Below are 26,208 nucleotides of genomic sequence, written 5' to 3' on the forward strand. Positions count from 1 at the left end.
TACAAATACTGTAAATTACAATAAGAAAAACATGTTTTTTTTAAAAATTAATGGCTAATGCAAAGAAAGAGCAAAAATAGTGAGACAGTGTTCAAGGGCTTGTTCATTGTCCATTCAGAAATCTGAAGACTGAGGGGACGTTCGCTGTTTTCCGTCTGTGGTTAACAAACAGACTAGTAATTATTTTTGTTCCATGAGTTTTAAGTGAAACCTTTCTGAATTCTTATGTAAATTCATATAATTTAGGGATTCCCAATTTTTTTATGCCATGGACCTCCAGCATTAACAGAAGGTTCGCTGGACCCCAGGTTGGGAAGCCCTGATATAACTTAATATAAATACACTCATAATCCCACCCATTAATTCAATTATTTTCTGGAAAGAGATAATGAGGTTCATTAGACACAATGTGCCCATTAACTAACATCCCATATTCTTGCATTGTAATGTGTTAATGCAAATAAGTGTACTAGTAATTTTGGTCTTTCAGTGACCTGCACTTATTTAGAAGGCAGAGATCTTCCATACCACCCAGGTACTATCTGATGATACATTGATTTTATTTCTTCTCTGAAAATCTTTTGTTCTTACATGGTTTTAATCAACATCCACTTCGACCACTTTCCTGTTGTCATCTGGTTAAGTTACCTTAGTGAAATTTAGAGACCAAGAAAATATATTACATTGCTCCTTTCCAAACCTAACTCTGAACTCGTTCAAAGTATGGTCATCGTTAGGTATTGTCTTCTTGTTGGCTCAGTGCCCTTAACAAGTCTGGCCTGCCTCCTGTTGATTGCTTCAGCTTATACTGAATGCACAAACACATCACTACTTAACAGGAGTATTTTGGACATCACCTTATTTGTGCAATATGCACAGAGATCAGCAAGGCCCATGTAAACTGTAATCAGCTTCCAATCCCTCTGAAAGTTGACGTGCTGAAAAGGAAACAGGCACTGGTTATTGCTACTCTGGACTCAGTCAGAAGTGTCCATTTGTCTGGAGTCTCATCAACACGTGAATTGTTTAAATTATAAATTGTGATTTGGCTTATTATTGTCATGAGTACAGTGAAAAACTTTGTTTTGCAAGTCATTTCAACACATTAGTGAATTAAGGTAATAGAGGGGGAAAAAAAACAGAGTGCAGAATATTACAGTTATAGAGAAAGTGCAGTGCAGGCAGATCCTTCCTTCTCCCATAAGCCCATCAGTTTTATGTATTGCTTAAAGGTGTCTCCCTTTATGCCCCCATGGGTGGGGTCTTTGATTCTGTTTGGCTACTTTACCAGTGAGATGCCCAGCTGCCTGGCCAAATTTTCAAAGCTCATTTCTATTGGATACCATGGAATCAGTCAAGCATATTCTAATTGGCCAGTCTATCCTTGTTAATAGAATTACGTGGCGGTGGGTTGTATGTGTTTGTGTGGGGAGGGGGGTGATGGGGGGGGGGGAAGTTTGGTGAGGTTTTTCCAGATCTTTTTTTCCCAGCACATATAGTGTTCTGGGATGTCAGTCAATGTCACATCCTGCCATAGTCAGATAAAACTGATACTTTGATGTTCACCCAGATACAAAGTCCCAAAATGACACAGCAATTATTATACACTAAGCATAATTACAGATGACCTCTATCAGCCTATTAAAAGATTGCTGATTCTAGATAATCATTTCATTGAGCAATCTTCAAACATTTATCTATTTTAACCCACTAGAGGGGAGATCCTGGCCCGGGCCAGTATCCAATCTAACAAAACATCCTTTCGATTCAACCAGTTAATCAGTTTCACATCCCTCCAGAAGTTATTTGAGCTCAGTAGCTCTGCTTTATTAGTAGCCATATCCCTCTGGTGGCCACGTGTTCCCAAAGTTAGAACTATGAGGGGCATAGATCAAGTGGATGGAAACAGTCTTTTCTTCAGGGTTGTCACCATTATCATCATTATGTGCAATGTCATACGACATGGACAACATGGTCTTCCTCCTATCTTTAATCTGCCTGTGAGGAAGACCCCCTTCACACTGTTGTTCTAACTCTATGCATGATCGGTCTTGGCTAAAGGTAGGGAGCCCAACACTAAGGAGCACGGGCTTGGGGTGAGTGGGGATAAGATTTGCACACAGTGAGCGGTGTGTATGTGGAAGAGGAAGTGGTTGTGGCAGATAAAACAGAATATTTTAAGGCGTACTTGGATAGATACATGGTGGGACCACGCTTGGAGGAATATGGACTGAATGCAGGAAATTGGGACTAGCTGGCTGGACAAAGAGGTTGGCATCAATTGGTTGGGCTGAAGGGCCTGTGCCATGTTCTATTGCCCTATGACTATGTCTTTTCCCACAGAAATTCATCACCTTTATGCCTTCAAAAGAACATTGCGGTGGGTTACTCGTTTCAAGCCAGCATACAAATTGTCTATTTTATGCACCTCTGTCCAATTTTTAATGTGTTCTCCCAAATCTGTTTGCTCAATTACAGAAACAAGATAAGCAAAACCTTCCCCACCAAGCAAAGCTCTTGATATTCATTGTTTATCTATTTATTTACTACTATTTATTTATTTATTTTTGTTTTTGCACTGTGTGTTGACTTTTGCACACTGGTTGAACGCCCAAGTCAGTGTGGCCTTGCATTGATTCTGTTCTGGATTTATTGAGTTTGCCCACAAGAAAATGAATCTCAGGGTTGTTTATGGTGACATATATGTACTTTGATAATGTTACGAATGTGGAGCAACTCTGATGGGCCGAAGGGTGCAAAGTCGCCCCCCCCCCCCCCCCCCCTTATTTGAGAATTGCAAGATCGCTATTATTTCGGGTCTGATACCCAGGAAATGAGAGAGATACACATCATGTCAGTAATGAGAGAGAAACGCCAGAATACACAAAGTGGAATATCTCCTTCTAACAAAAGCGGAACGGAACCACTGATTACTGCTATTGTCTCTTGGAGAAGGAGTTGTCTATTGAGTACTGTACTATTCATTGAAACCCCTCAGGGCAGCCAGAGTGGGCTGGTTGAGGGATTGCATCATCCCAACCTGATTGACATCTGAGACCCCGTGAGTGAGGATAAAAGTCGGGTCTGGGAAACAACCCTCAGACGCACCAGGAGAAACGCTAGAAATCCAGTGTCAGCGTTTTATAGCGAAAGCCGGTGAGAGCTCGTGTGTGTCCTCCCTTGCCAGGGTGGCGGGCTCATCACGGAAGAACTGTTTAGCTAAAGGAGAGGTCATACTTGAACGGCCACAACAACAAGACACCGACGGATCGAAATCATAAAGGAAGGTTGGCAAAAACAATAGCGATAACTGTTCCCATTCTTCTATCTCTCCCTCTCTCTCCAACAATTACAACACAGCGACAAACAACCACCGCAGCCTGTGTGAACTGAAACGAACTTTATATTTCCATCGGACAATTCATTATCCCCTAGACAATGATAGAGCTTATTTCTTATTGATTATTATTATACCCGCACTTTTAGGTTTAGTATTAATGACATATATTATCTGTATATTTGCATTGATATTATTTTTGTGTATTTTTACTAATAAATACTGTTAAAAATAGTATCACCAGACTCCAACGGACGCCTCTATCTTTGCTGGTAAGTAACCCAGTTACGGGGTTCGTAACAATAATAAATTTACTTTGAACTTTAAACCCTCATTCTACCCTTTCCATCAATGGCAAAGTTTCTCTCTATCTTCTTTGCCCAGTGCCTTTGTGCTTTAAAAAAATCAGATTCCTTCGTAACTATTGTATAGTAGGTTACAGACCTAATGTGGGTACATAGGATTAGTACAGGAAGGTACAGTAGGGAATATGGACACAGGGCATAGGAAATCCCTATCAAAGAAAATAATCTAAATGTTTATGACTCTCATGTCAGTTTTTCACCCAATTGGGAGATCAAATCTAAAAGGAAACTACATGGTCAACGGCAAGACATTGAACGATGTGATTAACAGAGGTCTCTTGGAGTCCCTGTCCCTAGCTCACTAAACATGGCTTAACGGGTTGATAGGATGTCAACGATGGACTGGATGGCATGCTTGCCGTCATTATTCAAGCCACAGTGTTCAAAAGGTATGTTGCAGCTTTATAAAGCTCTGGTTAGGCTGCATCTGGTATATTGGATTCAATTCTGGTTTCCCCATTAAAGGGGGCTTTGGAGAGGGTACAGAAAATATATGCCATGATAGGAAGGGGTGTGCAAGGAGAGGATGGACAAGCTGGGTTGTTTGCTCTGGAGTGGTGGAGGCTGAGGACAGATCTGATAGAGAGATGTGAGATAGTGAGAGTTATGGATACAGTAGACAACCAGTATTTTTATCTGATTCTAGAGGACATGTATTTAAGGTGGAGGGGGTAAGTTTAAAGAAGATGTGCAGGGCAAGTTGTTTTATATGGAGAGTGGTGGATGCCTTGAACAAGCTGCCAAGGATGGTGGTGGAGGCAAATACGCCAGAGGTGTTTACTTAAGAGGCTCTTAAATAGACGCATGAATCTGCAGAAAATGGAGGGATATAGATCTTGCATTAAGGTCCAATTAAGCATTTAGTTACTAGTTTAATTAGTTCAGCATAACATTGACGGCTAAAGGGCCTTTTCTTTTGCTGTATTGTTCTGTGTTTTAATGCGGAAATGTATACATATAATCTTATTAAAGTTCAAAGGATATTGACACAGATTGGCAGCAGCTGAATTATAGTTCAAGATTCAAGATAGTTTAATGTCATTTCCAGAACACAAGTGTAAAGGAAAATGAAATAATTGCTGCTCCAGATCTGATGCAGCACAATAAAAACACAATAAAGTAAAGACATATTAATAATAAACCACACAATAAATATAATTACACAAGACAGCTTACATACATCAATTGATTGTATGACCATAAAGTGACACTAGGCGCAGGAGTGTCTGTACATAAGGTGACTGACAGGAATTGATAAAGTGGTGGTGGTTGGAGTGTGGTGGGGTGGGTTAGTGGGCGGAGGTGTTGATCAGTCATACTGTCTGGGGAAACTGTTTTGGAGACTGGTGGTTTTGGCATGGATGTTGTGTAGCTTTCTTCCTGATAGGAATAGGACAAACAGTCCATGAGCAGGGTGGGTGGGATCCTTTATGATGTTACTGGTCTTTTTCTGGCACCTTGCTGTATAGGTGTCCTTAATGGTGGGTAGGTTGGTGCTGGTGATGTGTTGTGCAGTTTTAATTACCCACAGTAGAGCCTTCCTGTACAGTGCAGAGCAGTTTCCATACCATGCAGTGATGCAGCTTGTAAGGACGATCCCTACTGCACATCTGTGGAATTACTTGACTATTGATGTGCATAATCCAAATCTCAGTGGAGGCACTGGTGAGCTTACCTGATTGTGTAGGATGTGTTCTGGGACCATGAGAGGTTGTGTGAGATGTGAACACCCAGGGGTTTGAAACTGCTGACAGTTTCCACCGCTGTGCCACCGATGTGAAGGTGGGTGTGAGGGGTGCGAGTTCCCCTGTTGATAACCATCTCCTCTATCTTGTTGACATTGATAAAGACGTTGTTTGCCTGGCACTAGGCGTCGAGCACTTCCTCCTCCTCACTGCAAGCTGCCTCATTGTTGTTGATGATGAACCTCACCTCTGCCCTGTCACTGGTGAACAACATGATTACTTGGGTGTTTGCGTGTGAGCAGAGTGTACAGAAATGGGCTCAGCACGCAGCCCAGGGGGGCACCCATGTTGAGGATGATAGGGAGGGAGGAGCGGTTGTGCATCCTGACTATCTAAGGTCTGTTGGTTAGGTCTAATCTATGCAAGAGTAATTAATGTTTGATGTTCTGCTGGAATGCACATTGCGTCCATTAGACCATGATGCATAGGAGCAGAATGAGGCCATTTGGCCCATTGAAGCTGCTTCACCATTTCATCATGGCTAACCCTCTCAACACCATTCTCCTGCCTTCTCTCCATAACCTTTGATGCCCTTACTAATCAAGAGCAATCAACCTCCGATTTAAATATTCCCTGTGACTTGGCCTTCACGGTCATCTGTGGCAATGAATTCCACAGATTCATCAGCCTCTGGCTAAAGAAATTCTCCACATCTCTGATTTAAAGGGACGTCCATCTATTCACAGGCTTTGCCCTCTGGTATTCAATAAGTTTTAATGAGATTCCTCCCTTCCATGTTCTTCTAAACTGTAGTGAGTACAGACCCAGAGCCATCAAACATGCCTCATTCATTAACCCTTCCATTCCCAAAATCATTCTTGGAAACCTCCTTTGCACACTCTCCACCCTCTTTTTAGACAAGGGATCCAAAACTATTCACAATCCTCCAAGTGCAGTCTGACCAGTGCCTTATAAGGCCTCGGCTTCCTTGGATATTCGTCACTGCCTGTAAACATCTCCACACAACTGTACCCAGAGCATGGGTTGCTGTTTGAAGTCAAGTTTCTCTCCCATGGCTTTATGACATTAATATGTGCAAGAATTTGTGAGGGTACAAGAAAAGGTTTATCATCAAAATGATCCAGCCAATCATTAGTTACAGGGGTGTCCCTCAGTTGGTCAATGGATTTCCCATAAGGCCCATTACCATGAGCACTCCAATGGATTTCGCACGTGTGCCCATTACAATTATCACTTCATGACGTAAAGATGATCTGAACACTCACCGGCTGATTTTTTAAACTGCTCACCAGTTTTGAAGCCTGGCCTGGCAATTCCCTAAAATAAACAGATCACTTAATTATTTGATAAATTTATGTCATAGAACACATCAGACCATAGAGGAACATTACATGTGCTTGCATATAGAGATTTTTTAGGGTTCATACCAGCGCCCAGCAGACCAAGCCCATAACGTCCGTTTCCGTCTCTACTTATTCCCCTGTTCCCTTGTAATTTATTTACTCTCGCCCTCCCATCAACCCCGCTTTGCTTCTTGCCCTCTATCTACACTGACTATGGCATTGGAACACTATGGACTACCCCTTGCATGACTGCGGAGTTGTCTCTTGGTAGTTTTTTGTTTTGCACTGACGTCTTGTTTATGCACAGTCTTCTTTTTGTCTCTTTGCTGCCTTGTATAATCGATGTCTCATTTACGTTCTGAATGCAGCCCAAACCTATCACCTATGAAGCTGCTGCCAGCAAGTTTCTCAATGCACTTGTGTCTCACCTTTCTTGTGCACGTGACAACAGACTTGATTTGACTTTTAGCCATACCTAACTGAACGAGCAGTACAGCTAATATGCCTTTGGGACGGACATGATGGTGGGTGAGGATGGTCTCCTTCTATGCTGCAAATATTCCATGACTATGATCTCTCACATGCCCATCTTCCCCAGTTCAGTGGTTTTGCCTCTCCCCTTCATGAGGAGTCATTTACATACGAGTACCCCCCAATGCCCTCACTAATATATACAGCACAGTGTCCTCAGAGGTATGGAGTACAGCAGATTGTCCTCACATTGAATGCAGCTGAAATGTAAAGGACAGTCCACTGGCAGTTAAAACCTACAGCTCAACATGGTTGTGAACATTCACATGCTCACTGGGCACCAATTTGAAATCTATTTCTCATCAATGAAGAATCGGCTTATTGTCAAATGCCCTTCCTAGTTTATCTTCAATTTTAAATCTCCATTTCACCCAGGAAAAAGGGGAACTCTGGTGGTAAAGCTTATTGCCAGGTGCAAGCATTTGTGGACTAGTTTCCCCGGCGCGTAGGGTTCCTTAAGGTTATTATAGTCAGGGGTGGTGATGGGTATAAGCTCCCATGACCTATAATGGCATGCCCCTCAAATAGCCTCTGACAACTAGGTCCAGCCCCTGGCCCTCATGTGTGGCTTAGCTACTCAGCCTGGCAGCAGCATTTCTACTGACAGAAGGGCGAAGGTGGTCTACTGACGCTTTAAAATCTTTCACTTCAGGCAGATAGGGCTCATCAGCTGTGGTTGGCAGCTCATCTAGGAAAAGGAAAGCCCTGATCTCAAACCTCCACCATCTTGTGGCTTTACCACTCATGGGGAAGGTTTCAGGAGAAAACCCTGAGGGAAAAATCTGAAGCTAGAGTCCCTAAGGCCCTATGTTGAGTTCAATGCTGCTGGTGCCAAACTGTATCGGTCTCTGCCATTCCTTTGGGTTCGTCAGGTGCATGGAGGAGGGGGGCTTGCTCCCCATATCATTCTGCCCGGGCTTGAGTATTTAGACAGCTAGGACGCAACATCCATGATCAACCCTGACCAACAGAGGCTTTCAGGAGTCTGAGGAGGTCACCTCAAGGAGGTATATAAAATAGCGTGTGGCACAGATAAAGGAAATGATCACATTATTTTTCCCAGGGGAGGGGAGTCCAAAACTAGAAGACATATGTTGATGGGAAGGATTTAAAGGGATCCTATGCAGAGAATGGGTGCATATATGGAACCAGCTACCAAAAGATCTAGTAAAGGTAGGTATAATTACAATATTTAAGACGCTTGGACAGGTCCATGGATGGGAAAGGTTCAGGGGGCTATGGGCTAAACACAGGCAAATGGGATGGTATGGATGAGTATTCCACATTATATACAGTACTGTGGAAAAGTCTGAGCCATATACCCTATATACCCTAGCTCTAGATATATAGATATCTATAGAGAGGGGGAGAGAGGGAGTGATTGAGAGAGAGGAGAGAATAGAGATTAAAGATTGATGGAGCGATTAGCGGTATAGAGATATATTAGAGTTATATATAATATAGATAGCTAGGGAAAATCAAACGTTTGCACGGTAGTAATTTTATGTATTACACTGTACTGCTGCTACAAGAGAAAAAATAACATTTTATGACAGGTGAGTGATGATAAACCTGATTCTGATATGGGTCTCTAGAGCAGACTAAGTGGGAAAGGGGCAGGGAGAGGGGAATAACGGTTGAGAAAAGGGGAGGGGAGAGGGGAGAGCACGGGAAGCACCAGAGGGACATTCTGTAATGATCAATAAACCAATTGTTTGGAATCAAATGACCTTTCCTGGTGTTTTGGGGCTGGGTGTGTCTGCACCTGTGCCACCCCCTGCCCCAGCACTCCTCTGCCACCTGTCCTACACCCCTCCCAACAGCACTTCACCTTCACCATTGCCAATATCTTTTGCTCCCACTAGATTTACAAACTCACTCTCCACTCCGCACTGACAAATACAGAACCGTGAAAAGGCACCCGAGCTATATATGTGAGCCTAAGACTTTTGCACAGTACTCTAGCATCAAGGCTCTATGATTCTGAATCCTGTGAGCCTCCCAGCCCAGCTTTGAAAGTAAGAATCACAAAAGCCCACGTTCATACTCCACAACAGTGAGACAGCCAGTGAAAAAAACTGCATTCTCAGAGTTAACATACTCAGCTTTCACTTTCAGAGTAGACTGGTCCAGTGAGTTGTCATGGCTTCTGTTGTCTTGAGAGTATCCAATGAGGTCAGGATTAAAAAGTTTCAAAATATCTGTGGATTAGAAAGATGATTGGGAATTTTAAGTGTTGTAATGGCACGCAGATATATATAGCCTAACAGACCAGATTCTGAACATCAGCTGGGGGGGGGGGGAGTTGGGGGCGAAGCCTATATTGTCACTGGGAGAACTTGCAAACACCGCACGGAAAGCAGTGGAAGTCAGGATCAAACCTGGGGGCTGCTGGAGTTGTAAAGTAGCAGTAATACCTGCTGTGCCACAGTGCTACTCATCCTAGAACACAAAAAAGCTTATAAACTCATGGCAGACAGAGGGTAAATTCACATGGTCTTTTTATCAAGAAAAGAGAATCAAAAACTAAATGGTAGAGGTTTAAAACAAGAGGGGGAAAATTTAAAAGGGGCTTCTTCATGTTTATATGGAACGAGCTGCTTTTGAAACAAGTGCAACATAATACATAAAAGACACTTGGTTGGATACGTGGATAGGAAAGGTTAAGAGAGATGAGGGCCAAACGTGGGCAGATGGGACTAGCTTGGTTTCATGATCGGCATAGCAAGTTGAGTTGAAGGGCCTGATTCGGTGCTGCGTTCCTCTAGTCTGGAGCAAGAAGAGCAGCTCCTAACCCAGGCCCGGAAAGGAGAGTAGGACCAATGCTTGACTGTCCTTGGCTTTCTGAAGGGACTGCTCGTGGGCGCATACCTGGAAAGGAGCCTTGCATCCTGGAAGATGGGTCCTCCCCAATCCTTTAGTTAATAGAAAACAAAGAGAAAAAAAGTTACATTTACTGTCATGAAAACAACTAGAGGCCACTCTGCCCACTATTCCCATGCTGGCTCTTGGAATGAATTATCCCAACATCCAGATTTGCGTGGTGGTAGGCCAGGTGTCCACCTGTTCTGAATGACTGGCCAGCAGGTAGAAGGCAAAGATCAGTAAGCTGATACTCCTTGATATTCCTGGAAAGAGGCAGCCAGCATTTGATTAAACCCAGGGCTTCTGAAGGCTTTTATTTCCATTTATTAGTGAATTTAGGTTGGTACCAAGGACCCAGCCTATCTGTGTATGGAGAAAGACTCAATCTTCTTGATTGATTCCCACTGCAGAAAGCATACTCACTTTCCATAGCCGTCGATCGTGAAAAACAGCTCTTACAGTAATTTGCTTGATTAGCCTTGCACAAACTGTGGGCTGGAGGACCTGTTCCAATGTTGTAACTCTTCTATGTCAATTGCTTGGAAAGGAGCACATGGTTTTCTAAAGCATTCTTCACATCCACTTCAGGAATCCCACTGAACAACTTTGACGATGGATTCCAAAAATGGAATGCAACAAAAATCAGATAATTGTTTTTAAGATAACAGACACAAAATGCTGGAGGAACTTAGGCAACATGGATGGAAAAGAGTAAATAGTTGACATCTTGGGCTGAGACCCTTCAGCAGGACTGCTTTTTAGATTTTGTTGTATGTATTTATGCAGTCAATTCTTAAGTGCCCAAGAAAAACCGAGGAAGAGTAGTTAACGACAGGCATTAAATGCAGGCCATACCCATGAAGCCCAAATCCTGAAAGGTGAGCAAATGAGAGCAAAAAGTCCTTATGCTCTTCTAGGGAATGCCGTGGGATCTGTTATTTCTAAGGAGGATAGCAAGCAGAGTCTTTGTTTAATGTTTGTTCCTCGAGGTTGTTTGCCCATCACTCTAGTGCTGGGGTTCCAACCTAGAGTCCACAGACCCTTGGCTTAATGGTATTGGTCCATGGCATAAAAAAGGTTGGAAACCCCTGCCTAGTGGAAAAACAGTCTGGATCTCTGTGGATACACAAAAATCTCCAGACACCGAAGTCTGGAGCAACACATAAAATGTTAAAGAGTTCTACATCTTCCAGTAAATTTCTCCCTCTCTGTCTCTTTTTCCTTTCATCTTGATCTACCCAACCCTCATCACTCTCTCTTTCTCCTCGTTCACCCTTACGATTTACCTTTCACTAGCACACTCTTCTCACTTGGTTACCTTTCCCCACCACTCCCATCTGCTATATCCACCTCCCTCCCTTCATTCCGCGCTCCAGCTTCCTCTCCTATCAGATACCATCATCTTCAGCCCTTTGTCAATTCCATCCATCACCTCCCCGTTTCTGGCGCTATTCCCACTCTTCCCTCCTTTATTTGCCAATCATCTTTGGACCAGCTATCATTTGCCAGCCATTCCCTCCACCTTTTTATTTTGGCTATCTCCCCTCTATATTCCAGTCTAGATGAAGGGCCTTGACCCGATGCATCAACTCTGCACTTCCCTCCACAGATGCTGCCCGACCCAGCTATAGAGGAGATTTCCAAGTGTTGCCAGGTCTCAAAAGACTAAATTATGGAGAGCAGGTTGGGACTCCTTTTGTTTTTGGAACTAGGAGAATGAGGGGCAATCTTATAGAGGTGTATAAAAATCAAGAGGGTCATAGCTAGGGTGAATATGCACATTTTCCCCATTGATGGAGAATTAAGGTGAGAGGGGTAAGATTTAATAAGGACCTGAAGAGAAACGTATTCACCCAGACAATGTTCAGTGTATGCAATGAGCTGCTGGGGAAGGAGTTGAAGAAGGGACGACTGCACACTATTATTTAAAAGGTGCCTATATAGGCAAATGGGCAGGAAAGGTGGAGAACAGGTCTCCTCAACCTGGTGTCCATGGATTCCTTGCTCCATGGCATAAAAAGGTTAGGGACCCCTTGTTTGGAAGGATATGGGCTGAATGCGGGCAAATAGGACTGGTTCAGATGAGGATCTTATTCAGTATGCAGCACAGGGCCTGTTCCTGTGCTGTATGAATCAATGACTTTTGCATCTTAAGCTTTGAGGCGGGATTTTTAATTTATTCATGCTAGGTTGAGGATAGCGTCTGCGTGACTGACATTTATTGTGCATCTCTAATTCCCTTTGAACTGAGTGGCTGAAAGTATAGTTAATAAGTCACTCACATTGGCAAAGGTTTGGAGACATATAAAGACCTACCGAAGTAAGATGGCAGATTTCCTGCTCTGGAAAACACTAATAAACAGATACATATTTTTTTACAATTGTATAGCCAGATGCTTCTGAGTCACTAATAATAGATTTTTATTTCAAATTTATCACATGATTTGAATTACAAATAGTCGTCCACCGTGGGATTCACACTCCTGCTGCTGGATTAACTCCAATGCCACTGGAACCCAGTTTGCACCCCAAGTGTTGTGATGTAATAGAAGGAATAAAAACCATAGACTGTTTCCCAAACAGGGAGAAAGTTTACAAAAAAAATCTGAGGTGCAAAGGTGCAACCTGGGAGTCCTCTTGCATCATTGCCTAAATTTGCAGGTTGAATGGGTGGAGAGGAAGGCAAACGCAATGTTAGCATTCATTTCCAGAGTTCTAGAATATAAAAACAAGAGTGTGATACTGAGGCTGAATAAGACACCAGTGAGACCTCACTTGGAGCATTGTGAGCAGTTTTGGGCCCCTTATTTAAGAAAGGATGTGCTGACATTGGAGAGGGTTCAGAGGAGGTTCACGAGAATGATTCTGGAATTGAATGGCTTATCATATGAGGAGCATTTGATAGCTCTGACCTGTACCTGCTGGAATTTAGAAGGGGAGATCTTATTAAAGACTATCGAATATTGTAAGGCCTAAATAGAGTGGATGTGAAGATGTTTCCTTTGATGGGGAGTCTAGGACCGGAGAGCGTAGCCTCAGAATAGAGGGATGTCCATTTAGAGAAGAGATGAGGAGGAATTTTATTAGAGGGGGTAAATCAATGGAATTTGTTGCCTCAGGCAGCTATGGAGACCAGGTCACTGAGTGCATTTAAGGCAGAGTTTGATAGTTCTTGATTAGTCAGGGCATGAAAGGTTATGGAGAGAAAGCAAGAGATTGGGGTTGAGACAGAAATGGATAAGCCATGATGAAATAGCAGAGCAGACCCGATGGGCCAAATGGCTTAATTCTGCTCCTATGTCTTATAGTTAAAATTTTAAAAGTTTAAAGTAATTTTATTATCAACGTACATATATATTATGATATACAACCTTGGGTTTCATTTCCTTGCAAGTATTTACAGGAAAAATAAAAAGCTACAATAGAATCTACAAAAAAAAATCATGTATAAAGAATGGCAAACAAACAAATGCAAAAGAAGACAAACAGTGCAAATAAAAAGTGTAATACCAAGAGCATGAGGTGAAGAGATCTTGAAAGTGAGTCTCCAGTCAACATTTCAGGCCGAGACCTTTCATCAGGACCAGTCCCGATAAAGGGTCTCAGACTGCAACATCAACTGTTTACTCTTTTCCATAGATGCTGCCTGCCCTGCTGAGTTCCTCCAGCAGTTTGTTTGTGATGCTTTGGATTTCCAGCATCGGCAGGTTTTCTCATTTGAAAGTGTGTCTGTGGGTCGTAGAATCAGTTCAGAGTTGTGCTGAGTGAAGTTATCCATGCTGTTTCGAGAGCCTGAGTCGTAGGGTAATAACTGTTCTTGTGGGACCTATGGATTCTGTACGCCCTGCTCCACTGGTAGTGACGAGAAGAGAGCTTGGCCTATTGCAGGCTAGAATACTGGTATCCCCCAAAGCCCAACAAAACAAATCATTGCCACTGAGAGTGATTACACACAGACTGCCGAGTCTGGAATGAGTAACCCTCTCCACTCAGAATCTTGGATAACTGCAGTGTTGACATAGTTCCTTCATAGTTCCTCTACTAAATTGCAAGCTGATGTTTACAAAAGGATCTTTGCTATCTGGGTTCCAGAAAGGTCTGTTTTGTTCTCCACTCTGGTGAATGTTCTTCCTGGGAGGAATCCCTTATCCATCAAAAGAATTCCCCCCTCCCTCCTTGAAAATTATACTTACAAATGTGATTCCTACCCTCCCCCCCAGAGAAAAAGCAGATAGTGGCTGAACCATTCAGACAGCTGTGTTTCTGTCGACACAAAAGCATAGCATTTACTTACATTTAACTGACCCCCAGGACCTTTGCCTGTTCCTAGTTATCTGCAAGATGGTAAGATTCCGAGCCTCCACAGAATATGCAGAATGAGCTCTAATGATGCTGCTGGCTGGGATTTTACAGGATTTTGACCCCCGCAACAGTGAAGGACCAGACATATACATTTATAAGTTAGAAGAGTGAGTGATCAAGAGGGGAACCCTCAGGTTGAGTTTTTTTTCCCTTGAGTGCGTCCATCCGTCTAAATGGACAAAGCCTTGTGTCTGGCAAATCCAATTGCAAGCTACAACTGCAAAGAAATAATGAGCTATGTTGGCTAGTTCATTTAGTCCCCATCACTGCTGTCAACCTCACTCACCCCAGCATAATATAGTCATGAAATTCCTGCGCTCCCTCTCTAATGCCGAGTCTCCCAGTTTACTAGGGATTTCAATGTCAACGGAGGGGAGAAAGGAACAAAATAATGCTGTGATTTTCCGGTTAAATCATTACCTTGTCGATTGCTCAGTGTCCTGTAGTGAACCAACCTGGAAGTAAACAGAGGGTATTAGTGCATTGTCAACACATTCCACACTGACCAATTCTCAGGCAATAATAAGCAAACAACTCTACTTACAAAGAGCGAATCCCCCATCATTGCAGCAACCCTGATCTCTGATGGTCTCAAAGTGTGGACTGTGGAGAGTTAGACAAACACAGGTTGAAAATAAACCCAACAGTTGTTGTCCAAAACACACAAATTGCTGGAGGAACTCAGCAAGTCAGGCAGTATCTATAGTATAGAGAGGAATAGACAGTTGCTGTTTTGGGCCGATGCCCTGAAAAGGAAGGGGGTTCAGGCCAGAATAAGACCATAAGACACAGGAGCAGAATTAGGCCATCTGGCCCGGTGAGTCTGCTCCACCATTCAATCATGGCTAATCCTTTTTTCTATCTCCTCCTCAACCCCATTTTCCAGCCTTCTCCCCGTAACCTTTGATGCCATGTCCAATCAAGAACCTATCAATCTCTGCCTTAAATACACCCACCGACTTGGCCTCCACAGCTGCATGCGGCAACAAATTCCTCAAATTCACCACCCTTTGGCTAAAGAAATTTCTCCGCATCTCTGTTTCGAAAGGGCCCCTCTATCCGGAGGCTGGGAATAAGAAGGTGGGGGGGAGAGAAAGGAATGAGGAGGAGAAGTATTGGAAGTTAGAGAAATCAAAACCATCAGGTTTGTTGCTCACTTGGCATGTACTGTGCATTTGTTGTTGAGAATTGTTATTGTGAAACCAGGGTTATATCACTCGTTTCCAGTTGTCCTCACTTTTAGTTCAGTGGCAGGCAAGGAAAGCTGATAAGGAATATGTATGGAAAAGTTGGATTCACTGGGTACACTCTGCACTCATATTCTTCTGTTTCCACTCTTATTTTGTTGGCGTCTGTTGAAGGAAAAACTTTGACCAGGTCACAGAAGTTTCAATTCGGGTGATCCAATTTCATCCCAAATCACAAAGAATTTCTTCCAGTGATGTGAAGGGTTCAGCAACATCTGAAGGTCAAGATGACCTGGACTTAAAGCTTTACCATAAATAAATCTCTGACTATGCACTAGACAATAGTGTCAGTTTAGGTTTCAGGATGGGTTCATTAGACATACAAACTTATGAAGACTAGACAGTCACAATCTTTTCCCTTTGTTGGTGATGTCCAAAACATGAGGGCATAAATATGTGAGAGGTAGGAAATTTTGAGAGGATCAAAGGGGGCATGTTTCCACATGGAGACTGGGAGATTGTGGAATGCACTGCCTGGTGAAATGGTGGTTGATGACACACACACACAACACTTACAAAATGTCTATACAAATACATGAGTCAGCAAGGCATGGAAGACTACATAACAAATAGCCGTAGATGGGGCAAGTACAGATGAGAACAATGGATGGCATAAATGTGATGGGCCAAAGGGCCTGTTTCTGGGCTGTATGACGTTATGACCTTCTGAGTCCTAAAGCAACTAATCCTGACTCAGATGCAAGTACCTCCGTTGAAGGGCCAACACCCGAACTTCAGTGTTCGTAAGTTCAGCATATCTCCAGGCATTTTATAACCAATAAACCAGCTTTTGAAACATCATTGGCGTAATGCTGGAAAGGCAGTAGCACAGCAAACGCTAGCAGGTATGATAATGGAGTGACGATCCATTTGAGAATTATAAGCTGAGGGTAGGTGCAGAATGGTGTAGTGATAGAGCCAAGTACGTTAGAGACTTCTGGGAGACGTTTAGATGGGCACATGAATTTCAGGAAGCTGGAGGGATATGGACATTGTATGGGTAGAAGAGATTAGTTTTTGGGGATTATTTGATGCACCTTTTAGCTGGATCAGAACAACAAAGGGCCTGTGCTGTACTGTACTGTTCTATGTTCTATGATACCAGGATGCGACCCCTTTGATAATCATGCAAATCAACATTCAAGATTGTTTAATGTCATTTCCAGAACACAAGTATTAGGGAGAATGAAATAATTGTTACTCCAGATCTGATGCAGCACGAAAAAGTCACAATAATAAGATATAGAGTACAATAGCAAATATATATAAAACAATGAATATAAATACGTAATATACATAGATTGATTGTATGTCCGTAAAGAGATGTTAAACACAGGAATGACTGGGTGTAAGGTGATTGATGGGGAATGATAAAGTAGTGGTGGTTGGGGGTGTGGAGGGGTGGGTTAACGGGTGGAGATGTTGATCAGCCTTGCTTGGGGAAAGTAACTGTTTTTGAGTCTGATGGTCCTGGTGTGCTACGTAGCCTCCTCCCTGATGGGAGAGGGGCAAACAGTCCATGATGCTCCTGATCAGCCAATGTTAGGTCGTCCTCCTTTCCACATCCCCTACCACTTCTACTTTCTCAATCAAACTTGTAAGGAAGTCACTGCTACCCTGACCCATTGTGATTTGGGGCAGCAGTCCGTGTTTGATGAGGTGGGGGGGGGTGGGTGAAGTGGAGTTGTTTTGATCATTTAAAAATTAGCAGCGTGGCAGCAGGATATCAGCAAATGCAGCAATTTAAGGTTTGCTCTGTTTCAAACCCTGTTCTGCAAGATAAGGCCTCAGGAACTTGTATGCAGAAAGTCAGAGATAAGATAAAGAGTTAGAACAGACATCTTCCCAGTTCAGAAAGGCACGGAAAGATAGTTAGGAGAGAGAATGTGCAAGATAAGCAGAATTACCCATATGTGAAATACAATCTCTCATTTGATTCGAGCTGTGAGATGATTTTAGAGCCATTGAGTTATAGGGCAAAGATGTGTCCTGGGTCCACTGAATTTCTGCTTATATTTTAGTGTTGTTTGCAATCATTAGTAATATTGAATTTTCATATGCTGACTACATAGAGTATTAGCAGTGATATTTTAAGTTAATAATCAATAGTATCATTTGTGTAAGAATAATTAAAGCTATCTATCAAGCTTAATTGTTTATTTAATCAGTACCAAGCAGACAAATTCCAATTGGTACTAAATTGTACTTTTACATGTACGGTAGTATTAAAATGAAAACCTTTTATATGCAGCATTTTAAAGTTCAAGGTCAATTTATTATCAAAGTACAGTCCATATATGTTATCATATATAACCCTGAGATTCACTTTCTTGTGGGGATACATAATAAGTGCGAGAAACTTAATGGAATCAAAGGAAGGCCATACCCAACAGGACGGACAAACAATCAATATGCAAGACGATAAACTGTGCAAATGCAAAAAGAAGAAAAAAATAATAAAATAGATAAGGAATAAATATTGAGAAAATGAGATGAAGAGTCCTTGAAAGTGAGCCCATACGTTATGGGAGCAGTTCAATGATGGGGTGAGCGAAGTTGAGTGAAGTTATCCCCTTTGGTTCAAAAGCCTGATGGCTAAGGGGTAATAACTGTTCCTGAACCTGGTGTTGAGGGTCCTGAGGCTCCTGTACCTTCTTCCTGATGGCAGCAGCAAGAAGAGAGCACGCCCTGGGTGGTTGGGGTCCTTGATGACAGATGCTCTGTGTAGATGTGCTCAATGGTTAGGAAGGATTTACCCGTGATAGACTGCATCCATTACATTTTGTAGGCTACTCAATCTCAATCCAAACATCTGGTTTCTCTTAACCATCTATGAGCCACACCTTTATGTGCTTCATGCACTCTGTTTTACCAGTACCCTCACCCTTTTTCACTCGTGAGCTGAAATGCCCTCATAGCAACAACATCTAATATTCAGAAGCCTGAAGAGCCACACTCGGCAATTCTGAAACAACTTCTTCCCCTCTGCCATCAGATTACTGAGTGATCCATGAACACTACCTCATTATTCCTTATTTTTTGCATTATTTATTTACTTTTGTAGTAATCTTGTGCCTTTGCACTGAAGTATTACAGCAATACAACAAATTTCACAATGATAATAAACCTGATTTTGAATCCAGTGCCTTATGGACCAGACCAGGACGTCACTGGGACTGCAGGGTTCGGGTTATAAGGAGAGGGTAGATAGGCCATGATTTTATTTATTTATTTATTTGGAGATACATTGCAGACTCTTCTAACCCAACGAGCTGCACCACCCAGCAACCCACCAATTTAAACCTTGCCTAATCACGGGACCACTTACTATCATCAATTTAACTAGGAACCAGTACATCTTTGGAATGTGGGAGGAAACTGGAGCACCCGGAGGAAACCCGTGCGGTCACAGGAAGGACATAAAAATTTCTTACGGTTGTTATCAGGATTGAACTCCGATCTCTGAGCTGTAATAGCATCGAGCTAACCATGAACTTGGAGTGCATGAATTGTGGGGTGACCTTATAGAAATTTATGATGTCATGAGGGGCATGGATAAGGTGAACAGCCGCATTCTTTTCCCTGGTGTGAGAGTGTCTAAAACTACAGGGCATAGGTTTAAAGTGAGAGGGGAAAGATTTAAAAAGATCTCAAAAGGAACTTTTTCCACACACAAGGTGGCGAGGATATGGAACAAGCTACCTGTGGTGAACTACATATACCTGTCTGGACACACCCCCTGCTGACTGCTCCTGTGGCTCCTCCCACAGACCCCGGTATAAAGACGATTGAGGCCTGAGCCCGGCCCTCACTCTCCAGGATGTAGCATGGTGGTCAACTACTGCTTGTTCTTTCTTCCAGTCAATAAAAGCCGATATCTCGACTTCACGTCTCAGAGAGAGTTATTGATGGTGCATCACTACCAGAGGAGGTGGTAGAGACAGGTACAATTACAGCACCTAAATGTCATTTGGACAGTTACATGCTGAAGAAGTTTCAGAGGGATATGGGAGAAATGCAGACAGATGGACAAGCTCAGATAGGTTGTTAACTTGGTTGTCATGGATAAGTTGGTTCAAAGGGCTTGTTTCTATGCGGCATGGGGAATCTCATTGTTATCTACCAGACACTGAAAGGTCTGCATAGACTGGATGTGACGGGGATATTTCCATTAGTCTGGGAGTCTATAATCAGATCATTAAAGCAGGCTCAGAATAAAGAGAAACCGAGATTCTTCAGCCAGAGTGTGGTGAATCTGTGGAATTTGTTGCCACAGAGGTGTAGAGGCCAAGTCATTGGGCTTATTGATAGGCAGAGATTGATAGGTTTTTGATTGGTAAGGAGTTAAGGATTACAGGGATCAAGTGGGAGGATGAGCTTGAAAGAGTCAGACATGATTGATGGATTAAATGGCCTGATTCTGCTCCAATATCTTATGATCTATGACTCCATGACTCAAGCTCTCTCTATCAGAGTGAGGAAGAACTGCCATGCATTACCGGTGCATGTTGCCTTTGACACGATTTGACACGATCACTGGATTATGTGAAGACATGAAGGTTTGACATTCGGCCTACCGTGCCAGCTCTTTGACAGAGAGAGCAAATATCCCACTTCTCTATTCTTTCTCCTTAGTCTAATGACTGACACTCCTTTTTCTGGTCACTGGAACTTACAGATTGTAGTTCAGTAAATAATACAATTCCTTCTGGCTTCCCTGTAACTTCTTGACAATTACTTCAAATCTGTTCCCTCTGCTCACTTATAGTAAAGCTAGGTTTGAAAATAGTTTCTCCCAATTTGCTCGCTCAGAACCCTTCATAAATTGGAAGAGTATCGATTTTCCTTGTAATCTTTACTCAAGGGAGAACATCCTTGACTTCTCCAAATCCCTTTCTCCAATATCTCTCTGATATTGTTCCCCTATCAGAATCATACTTACCTGAATCAGAAGGTGGGCTGGAAAATGTTCCCTCAACACAGCCAATACCAGGATCTGTGAGGGTCTAGAAGGGAAATGTCAAAGGTCAGTTGCATGCATACCAAATCACATCAATGTAGTTGGAGTACACAATGGGGGCATGTCTACCCTGATGTATGATGGTGATTAGGCCAAACGATACGTGCCATCCTCTTACAATATTGCTCCCAAGGTGTCATTCTCAACCCCAAGAGCTGGACCTGGTCACCTAGACCACTGAGAGACCCAGCCTTTATCCTCCTCATCTGCTGGCTTCCCCAATCGCTGCTGTTATCAAGCCAAGTGAATCCAACATAGTCACTGGGAGGTGAGTAAATGCCATTGGCCTGAACTCATCATTGAGCTTGCTCCCCCTCCATCTAAGTGCACCATGTAAGAGTCCATCACAAGTACAGCCCTCCCCACCATTGAGCACATCTTCAAGAGGTGGTACCTCAAGAAGGGGGCATCCATCACTGAGGACCTTCACCATCCAGGACATGCACTCTTCTCATTACTACCATTGGCGAGGAGATACAGGAGCCTAAAGACCCACACTCTATGTTTTAGGATCATAGTACATTTATGATCAAAGTATGTATACAGAATAACACTGAGGTTTGTCCTCCCACAGACAGCCACGAAACAAAGAAACACCATGGTACCTGTTCAAAGAAAACACCGAATACCCAACGCGCAAGAACAAATTGCACGAACAACAAAAAGTGAGTGAACAACACATCGAATATCGAACATCAAACCAGGAGTCCAGGAGTGTTCAGCTCAGCGCCACGCTGTTAGCCGACTGCAGGCCGCCAAGCCAGTCTTCTCCAAAGCGCCCCAGTTTGCACTAAAGTGCCCTGATCAAACGGCTCAAAAACAGCAGAGTACCCAGAATCCAGAAACACACGTAACCTCAATATCCCCCCAAACCAGTCCATTGCCATGAGCCTCGCTGATCAATCCTTGCAATGGACGATTGGCTTCTTCCCTTCCACCATTAGGTTTCTGATCAGTCCAAGAACCCATGCACACTTCTTCACTATCTGCCATTTGCATTATTTATTTATTTTTGTGACTTATGGAAACTCTTGTGTCTTGCATGGTACTGCTGCCACAAAACGTCAAACGTCTTGACCCATGTCAGTGATAATCAACTGAATTCTGAACCTCAGCATCCTAATAAAGATGGACTCATTGTCAAGACTGGTCTTGCATCTCCTGTTTGGTGTCCGTTGCTCATCATCCCATTTCCAAGGATCATCTTTTTCCAGTAATTCATACAGAGAGAATAAAGTGTGGCAATGTGCCAGGAAAAAGACCAAAGTATTGAAACATGCCAAAGAATTGAATAAGGTCTCTCCTGGTAGACTGTTCCATAAGATTAAGATGTGATAATATCTACGGTGACTTGGTGATTGGATTCAAAATTGGCTTGCCCATCAATGACAGAAGGTAGTGGTGGAAGGGTATTAGTCTGGCTGGAGATCTGTGACCAATGGAGTTCTGTAGGGATCAGTACAGGACCACTGTTGTTTGGGTTGTATATAAATTATTCTGGTTACCCTGTTATAGGAACTATGTTGTTAAACTTGAAAGAGTACATAAAAGGAGTGCCAGGAGAGGTTGCATAGACTATATAGCCTGGAATGTAGGAGATTGAGGGGTGACCTGATAGAGCTATACAAGGTCATGAGAGGCATAGATAGGGTGAAAGTACACAGGGAGGAGGTGCTAAAAACAGGAATGCATTAGATTAGGATCAGAGGCAAGAGAGTTAAGAGGAACATCCGGGGCAGCTTCTTCACACAATGTAAGGTTCATATTTGGAATGAGCTGTCAGAAATAGTGGCTGGGGGGTCACATTGGCAACATTTAAAAGCCATTTAGATAAATACATGAATAGGAAAGGTTTAGAGGCTTATGGGCCAAATGTGAGCAAATGGAATTAGCTTGCTAGGGAACACAGTCGTTATCGACTGTAAGACTCTATGACTCTAAATGACTCGAATCAAAATGTAAATTGGTTGGTTGGTAAACCTGGGATGACACAAGAATTGGTGGAGTTGCAGACAGTGAAGAAGATTCTTGAAGGATACAGCAGGATATTAATCAGTTACAGATATGGGCAGAGAAATGTCGGAGATCAATCCAGGCAAGTGTTTTAACTGCTTGGGAGGTCTTTATGGGTATGCACTGACTATAAGTAAGAAGCTTAGGAAGCAGTTGTATAAAACTATAGTCAGGCTGCACCTGGAATATTGTGTTTAGTTCTAATTACCTGATAACAGGAAGATGTGGAGGCTTTGGAGAATGTTTAGAAGAGATTTACCAGGATGCTGCCTTGATTAAGGGTACTAGCTAGAAAGAGAGTGGAAGAACTTGGGTTATTTTCTCCAGACTGTTGGAGGTGGATGGAAGCTTTGATGAAAGTTATATAAAATTATAATAGTTATAGATGGGGTAGATGGTCAGAATCTTTCATCCAGGGAAAAAATGTCAAATTCTAGAGGGCATAGCTTAAGGTATGAAGAGGAAATTTCAAAGGAGATTTGTGACTCTCCCATCCATCTCTGACACTCCAGAGAAAACAATCCCAGTTTGTCCAACCTGTCCATTTAGTTAATACTTTCTATTCTAGGCAATATCCTGTGAATATCTTCTGTACCTGGCCCATTCTTTCTGTACTGTGCTGGCATAGTACTCTGAATGTGGCCTAATCGAAGTTTTACACAGTTTGAACATGACTTCCTACGCAATGCCCTGACCAATGACAGCAAGCATGCCATAAACCTCTTTACCACTCTCTCCACTTGTGTTGTCAATAGACCTGTATCTAGTGGAGGCTTGGAGCTTAGCGTCACCATACGAGTTATTAAGTAGGTCCACATACTGTATAGGGAAATAGTCTAGCCACTGACTACATTGAACCTGAATGACAAATCTGGATCCAGTTGAATGGGGAGAGCCTGCACCGAATCCTTACTCAGCTGTGTTAGCTGCCCACCAGTGTGAAGACATTGCACATCATTTTAATTTGACCTGCCTCCTTTGTAATTTGTCAATAACTGCAAATCTGGTAGCGTAAAATAACGCTGAGGAGTCATTGTCGGGAAATAGAGACAGCTGGTGAAATAATGCTAAGTCCAGTGTTCCTGGTTGGAGTATTGGGGGACAGACTGATGTAGATGCTCATATACCTAACCATAGATAGAGTTTCAGGGACACTGGAGCTCCAGACGATGAACTTCCTTCACGCATGCTGCTTCTTACTGCAGTTACACAGCTTTGCCAAGCTTCCTTTGAGCCACAGAGTCACCAGTCTCACTCCATCATATTGCGTGCCTGTTTTAGTCATCAGGATTTTGCATTATACTGTGGGTATCATCTACTTCATTTAAAGCAAAGGTAATCAGGGAAATAAGTCAGTTTATTAAAGCATTCGGTCCCTCTGCTGCCTCGGCGTTATCACTTCAGAGCATCTATCCTGGGCCCAACATGTTACAATGAAGGCACGACAGACGGCACTTCTACTTTCTTAGAGGTTGGTGCAGATTTGGCATGTCTTCTAGAAACTTTGACAGACTTGTGTAGATGTCTGGTGGAGAGTATACTGACTGGCTGCATCATGGGCTGGTATGGGAACACCAATGCCCTTAAATGGAAAAAAAAATTACGAAGAGCAGTGGATACAACCCAGTCCATCACAGGTAAAGACTTCCCCAGCATTGAGCACATTTACAAAGGAGTGCTGCAGCAGGAAAGCAGCATCCATCATCAAGGACCCCCACCACCCAGGCCATGCTTTCTTCTCACTGCTGCCATCAGAAAGCAGGGACAAGAACCTTAAGTCCCACACCATCAGGTTCAGAAACAGCTACTACTCCTCAACCATCAGGTTCATGAACCAAAGGGGATTGGTGTGTATTTGATATTTCAGTAATATTTGAATATCATAGTGAATATATTGTTTGATTAAGGATTCTTTGTTTAAATAATTCATTATGGGTTATGTATAAGAAGCGTATGGATGGTATACATCATAACACCACCACGTTATATGTGAGTGCCTCACTAAAGTATATATAAGTATCCCCGACTCCCATGTTCTTCTTTTGATTAGTTTCTGGAGTTACAAAACTAACAGTGACAACAAGGAAGTTTTAAAATAAACCTGAAACTCAAGGCAACTTCCAATCTCTTGAAGCACAGCAGGGATTTTTCTTTGAAAGGGAAAGAGAAGATTGTGTTTTCAAAAAAAGGCAGAAAATTGATGAAATTAATGGGTTCATAAACAGTGAACACTAGGTGATAATAATAGTAAATTTTAGAAAAGCAGAAATGACTGGCTATATCAGAAAGATAGACACATTCAATTGCACAACAGATAACTGGATGATGTATTCTGACTGTATTGAGCAATATTTTGAAGTACGAAATAGCCAATGAAAATGAGTGCCAGTGTTACTGAGCATAATAAGTGGAAGAACGTACATTTTGCTTAGAAGTTTAACTGCTCCAACTAAACCAGCCAAAAAGAGCTTTACTAATATTGTGAACATAATGCAGGAAAATTTGGAACGGAAACATTGTTGATTGCAAAATGCTTTAGGCTTCACAAGAGGAGTCAAAAGGAAAGGATGTCCATTTCAGCTTATATGGCTGAATTGAAGAAATTGTTCGAGTATTGTCAGTTTAGTGATAGGCTTAAGGATACACTAAGAGATTGTTTAGTTTGCGGAATCTTACAAGAAAGCATTCCAAAACCACTCCTATCTGAAGCACAGCTCATAATGCTGAAACTCGGAGATAATACAACAAAGCATGACACATAAAAAGAGTATGTTGGGCAGACAGAAATAAATGGACTGCACAGGGAAAAGAAAAAGATGAAAATCCAAGTTGCAATTTCAAAAGAGAGCACTAATCTGCATGCTGTTAATGAAAAATCTGATAATGTTGAGAGTGACACAGGACGGAGTAGCCTTAAGATATACAATGTAAAAACTAACAATAGACAAGCAATATGGCTTACAGCAGAAGTGAATGGGACATTAATTAAAATGGAATTGGACACTGGCTTGGCTGTTTCAGTCATTCCGGAAAATGGGGTTGAACCACATTTCAAAGATACTGAACTGAAACCTGCAGATGGGAACTAAGAACTGATACTGGAGGAATGATGACACTAATGGGAATGAAACTTGGAATAGTGAAATACAACTAACAAGCCACATTAGACATGTATCATGGGCAATGACACTGGTCCCAATAGCCAAGAAGGATGTCTCTGTCAGAATCTCTGGTAATTTTAGGGTCACCATCAAGCCAGTGAACGCTTGAAACTGCAGTGAGCAAAACAGTCCTGAATTGTCTTACTGCTTATTTCTTGCCAACTATTAGAGACAAAAATCTTTGCTTTTTGAACACAAATGCACACAACTAATACTATTCAAAAACTGTTTGCGCCAAGCACAGTTTAGTGTTTAACA

At 42.4% G+C, this 26,208-nt stretch overlaps 1 protein-coding gene across 1 annotated transcript in view; it reads right to left on the bottom strand.

Moving 5' to 3' along the window:
* Positions 1 to 26,208, bottom strand: part of plb1 (phospholipase B1) — a 181,686-nt gene that overhangs the window by 138,020 nt on the left and 17,458 nt on the right. The window contains exons 3-9 of the mRNA XM_073055347.1: positions 20,699 to 20,762; positions 15,054 to 15,112; positions 14,930 to 14,964; positions 10,154 to 10,197; positions 9,384 to 9,483; positions 6,674 to 6,725; positions 858 to 938 (exon numbers count right to left, since the gene is read on the bottom strand). Of these exons, the coding sequence (XP_072911448.1) occupies positions 858 to 938; positions 6,674 to 6,725; positions 9,384 to 9,483; positions 10,154 to 10,197; positions 14,930 to 14,964; positions 15,054 to 15,112; positions 20,699 to 20,762 (435 nt within the window). The remainder of the gene's footprint in view (positions 1 to 857; positions 939 to 6,673; positions 6,726 to 9,383; positions 9,484 to 10,153; positions 10,198 to 14,929; positions 14,965 to 15,053; positions 15,113 to 20,698; positions 20,763 to 26,208) is intronic.

Source organism: Hemitrygon akajei, chromosome 9 (assembly GCF_048418815.1).
Source record: "Hemitrygon akajei chromosome 9, sHemAka1.3, whole genome shotgun sequence".
Taxonomy (NCBI): Eukaryota; Metazoa; Chordata; class Chondrichthyes; order Myliobatiformes; family Dasyatidae; genus Hemitrygon; species Hemitrygon akajei.